The 5072-nt window shown below is 41.6% G+C and overlaps 1 protein-coding gene across 1 annotated transcript; it reads left to right on the top strand.

The window, feature by feature from the left end:
* The first annotated feature begins 2471 nt into the window (after positions 1 to 2471).
* Positions 2472 to 3386, top strand: LOC122010846 (UPF0496 protein At5g66675-like). The gene has a single exon (XM_042567318.1). It carries the CDS (start codon positions 2472 to 2474, stop codon positions 3384 to 3386), a length of 915 nt encoding a protein of 304 aa, XP_042423252.1.
* Positions 3387 to 5072: the final 1686 nt, after the last annotated feature.

Genomic DNA, 5072 nt, shown 5'->3' with positions numbered 1-5072 from the left:
CTAATGGTCTTTTTTACTTGGAAGAATAGAAAGCAAAATTAAGGAAAAAATTTTACAGTAAAAATGTTTTCGTCGTTTATTTCATTAAAATTTTAAGAGCGGAGAGATATACAATCCATTAGGGGATAGTTTTGGAGCCAAAATCAATCACCTCAAAATTAGACGGAAAGCAACGGATGAAAAAAATGACACATGTATCCTTTTTCATTCATAATATTACACCATATACAAAAAAAAATGACTCATGTACCCTTTTTAACTCAAAAAATTATGTCATATATTAAAAAAGTGATACATGTACCCTTTTTCAGTTACAAAAATTACACGCATGTTACCGCCTTCCTCAATCAAGATAAACAAGCATGTAGAGGAAGAGATTTCTTTCCCTTTCCATTCTCTTCCCATGCCCCTAGGTTTATTTCATCCATCCATCGTCAACTCCTTTAAGTAAACAGAGAATAAGAAATGTTCAGGAGGTGATGACACTCCTTTTCCGGTGGTCAATTGACGACAACCGGAATGAGATTGAAAATCGGATTTGGGAATTTAGAATTGGTCTTGGAATTTTGTTTGGGAATTTAGGGTTGATCAATCAATGATAGAAATTGTATATAAAAGGGCACCCAAACTGATAGCGGAATTTAATTTAGGGATTTAGGGTTGATCGGGTAAACCGTTGTATATTAAAAAAAAATGGGCTAGGGCTAGGGCTAAAGACCAGATAGGCTAATGCCTCCTTCTGTCCGTGATTGCCTCCGTGATGCATCATCCAGCCGAGTATCCCATAGAATGGTCAATGAAAGAGGAACGAGATACAGGGCTCCAATTAAACTTCCCTTGTTAGAGGAAGTCGGTTGCACATAGAGCATGGACTAAGGTGAGCCAACCATGGCATTTGATACAACGATAAAGATGTACCCCCCAAAAAGCGGGTCAAAGCCAGGAGGAACAGCTGACATGGAGGTCAAAGTCGCAAGGTCAAACAAACCTGGAATTGCTGACTAGGAAACGTTGGCCGAGTGGCATCGCAGCGTCAGTTAGACGTGAAGGGACAATCGGACCACCCAAACGACCATCCTTCACAACTCACAGATGGAATTTGGAGTTAAGTACTAATTTATCTGGTTCATCATCCTAGTCGATCGGACCTAAGGGTTGATTAGACACAGGGTCGATTGGACATAGTGCGTCTCTTTGGCAACATGAAGGACTGAGTGAAGAACAAGTCGATAGCTGCATTCTGGAAGGCCCGGCAAGCTCCCGACCGAGTGGCGACCGGTCTGCCTATAGCGAAACCTAGATACCTGTCATATCGTACTTTTTTAGGTGTTTAATTTGTGCCGGAAAGGACAGAGAATATTCCACTGGCAAATCGTTCTTTAAAAGTTTCCAATCTGCCAAGTCACAGAGATTTGCGGTGTCGTTTAAGAAAATGTGTCAGGTGCACTTTATAGTCTGTCCTTTCTTATGAAAGCTTTGGGAAACATACTAATGATTTGAGATGTGTGCATAACACAACAGTGATACTATAGAAGGGGTCTTCACCTACAGGCGGAGGTATGCTATGCTCTTATTTGCACATGCTATTTGCTACAGTTCACGACTACTGCTTTCTTCTCCTAAATCAATCATTGACTTGAGAATCGGAGGGCCAACACTGGGGACTCCTTCCCTGGTCCGGCACTAATGCTCCTTGTATTACAGGACAACACGGAGCCTTCATTCAGTCAACAACAGAGCCACATCCCCAGCTTATCGTTTTCACTAATTTCAGACAAAATCAACATTCAAGTTATCCGCTACTCTAGTGGTCACCTGATCAACATGATGCAATTCCTTTCTCAGCGTCCATCCTTCTCAACGTTTTAGTCCTATTTTCTCAACGTCAAAAATAATTTCAATTGATATCGTCTTAATGCACTTTCTTTGAGGGTTTAGACCGGTAAGGCTTCTACTTCCTTACACTCGGACAACTCCTGAGCCTACATGTCAACATGCATCAATGGGTGTTGACATGACCTCTCCGATGGTCATGGCGATGGACTGGATGGGGATGAAAATAAAAAGAGGAAGAAGAATAGTAAAAGTTACTCTTTACATCATCCTTATTGTCCTATTTATAGAGGAGGCACGCTCGCAAAGCATTAACGGGTTATCGGGCCTCAAGTTTTCAGATCTGCTGTGCTAGAAGTGCAGCATAGCAATGTTCTTCGAGTTTCTGAATTTTAAATCAATCTCTTTGTAATTGCAATGTCCTTCGAGTTTAATTTCAAATCAATTTCTTTGTAATTGCAATGTCCTTCAAGTTTCTGAATTTCAAGTCAATTTCTTTGTAATTAGAATGTTCTTCGAGTTTCTGAATTTCAAGTCAATTTCTTTGTAATTGCTCTCTCACTAATATTTAAATCCCAGAGGCAACAAGCAGAATCATAATCGAATTTTTGGTCGATCGATCAAACACTTAGCGAGCGATGGGTAGCGCCTCCGCCACGCTCCGCCGCTCAACCTCAGCCGTCGGCCCCCACTCCCTCGACCTCAGAAAGGTTATCGAGAGCGACCCGGAACTGAAGGCGAAGGTGGATACCTTCCGTAACGCCACTCTGCCGCGCGTCAAGGAAGATCTCGCCGCCCTCGCCCGGTTCTTCCCCAAGGCGAGCTCCTGCGTCGCCGCCATCCGAGCCGCACTGGTCTCCTACCATCGAGAGAAGATGGGGAGGAAGAGACGGCGTCAGCACCGCCGCAAGGCCACCAAGTACGCCGACACCATCGCTGATCTGGACAAGTTCAAGCTCGCCGTCGACAGCTTCCCCGGGCTCAACTTGGACGGCCATCTACTCGAGGACGACACGATGGCCGTATTCCTCCGCGAGAGGAAGTCGTGGATCGCTATGCGGCGACAGAAGCTGAAGTGGTGGCACAGGGTCTGCAGCGTCGTCTTCACGATCGCCTTCGTCGGCGTACTCACGGCCTCCGTCTTGCTCGCCTTCGCTGGAGCGGCCGTGGTCGCCGTTACCGCGGCCACTGCATGCTCCACCGTGATCAAAGCAGTGGAGCCGTTGGTGCACGCAGCCCTGGACGAGCAAGAGATGAAACTGAAGGAGGAGGATGAGGTGGTGGAGGCGATGCGGGACGGCGAGCTGCTGGTGCAGAAGTTCAAAGGCCTTGTGTCGCAGGCAGAGAGGGTGACGGCAGAGCTGGATGACATGATGAAACATGTGGAGTTTGCTCGGGAGTGGGGGTACCGGGAGGAGGCGGTGGAAGTGGTGATGGCCGGGATGATGCAGAAGATGAACGAGGTGGAGCGCAGCGTGGAGGAATTGAAGGACAAGATGGAAGAGTGCTGCTACTCGATCCGACAATTCGATTCCAAGTTCATCAAATTATAACAAATTAAGTAGATAGACTTTAAACACAAATAGCAAAAATTTGTACATTACATTTTGATGGTGAGCGATGAACATATAACTCGAGGTTTCTCAGGCACTACGGATCTATTCATAAATTAACTGATAAATAATTTCTCTTAAGTAGGAGTTGACCAAAGAATAACGCTTCCGGATGGAAAACTTTTATGTAACTGAGTCGATCATCTTCCGGATTAATTTGCATAAGTTGAACATTTGATGTCAACTAAAAAAAATTGTACATTTGTGTGGTGGTAGGAGGTAAAATGTATTTCCAAACAACTAGGGTTCAATTTCCAAGTATGGTACACCTATGGTTATTGAAATACCAATGAAAATAAGACATTACATCAAGAGCCACCGTACTTTGATTTATTTGATGGGGGAATGTGAGATTGGATCGTCTATTCTAATATTAGTCCGGTTTTAATATATGGATATCTCGTATAATAAAATAAATTTTCTTGATTGCCCCAAGCTATGGTGTATTAGTAAGCACATCTTGGGACTTTGAATGTACCCAGAGTTTGAAACCTAGAGTGTAAGAAATTCATCTCCCGTATTTGAACCACTGGACTGCTGAATCATTGTATGAATTACGTGCTTTCGGATTTATCCTGTGGCCGATAGGAAATTTTTATGAGGCCGAACTGATCATCTCCAGGATAATTCGGATGATAAGATCTCGATACTTGGATTATAAAAAAAATCTTGAAATAAAAAGAGATTTTAAACAAATAAGGATAGTTATTGTGTATGATTATTAGTGACAAATAAGTAAGAGTATTCTTAACAATATGTCAATCTAAATCTCTATATAAAGTAAAAAAGGACAGATTTGTCAAAGAAAATAAAATCTCAAGAACATGTTGACTCAGATCATAAATATAACTTAGAGAATGGAACCTCTACCTTGGCATTAGATTTACAAATCAAATATGAACTGAAGTAAAAAAAAAAAAAAAAAGTTAAAACAACACAAAATCTCTATGAAGAATATGAAATATAAGTAAGCCTAGAAGAGGAATGAGTTATATATCCAATTTAGAAACAAGGTGTGTGTACAAGACAATATACATACCATTATGTATAAATTTGAAGCCACTCAGGGAAACTCTTAGAAACTCTCTAAACCTCGACCAAATTAATTATCTTTTTTTCCTCATTCTTTGCATGTTGACCCTCGTTCTATGTTCTCACTCATTGCATCAATAATAATAATGCGATCTATTGACTTGGTTTCCATGTAGATACTTAAGTATTTCTCTTCCAAGGCCTCTTTCTTCTTTCACTTGGATTCATCTTCATTTCTTGGAAAGGTCGATGGTTCTCCGCTTGACTCATCCGATGAAGTCTTTTGTCCTCATTGATTTTTTGTTTTAATTATTGAAGTTTGATTTTTTTTCTCTTCTTCAATTTTCTCTTTAACTTCCTCTTTTTGGACTTTCTTTCTCTTATTTGAGATTCTCATGGTAATGCACTATTTAATTCAGAAGATCCTTGGTGTTTTTGCATTTTCCAAACTCATCCAAGATATTTGTAGATGATACGGGATATAACGAGTAGAATCTGGGGATGACATGACAGTCAAAGTTAAGAGAAGATGACATTCTCCATCTGGATTTGTTATTCGCCCAGTGCTAGGCGCTCAGTGTCAACCCGACCGGA

Source organism: Zingiber officinale, chromosome 8A (assembly GCF_018446385.1).
Source record: "Zingiber officinale cultivar Zhangliang chromosome 8A, Zo_v1.1, whole genome shotgun sequence".
NCBI lineage: Eukaryota > Viridiplantae > Streptophyta > Magnoliopsida > Zingiberales > Zingiberaceae > Zingiber > Zingiber officinale.
The sequence above is the reverse complement of the archived record's forward strand: the minus strand, read 5'-3'. Positions and strand labels throughout refer to the sequence as shown.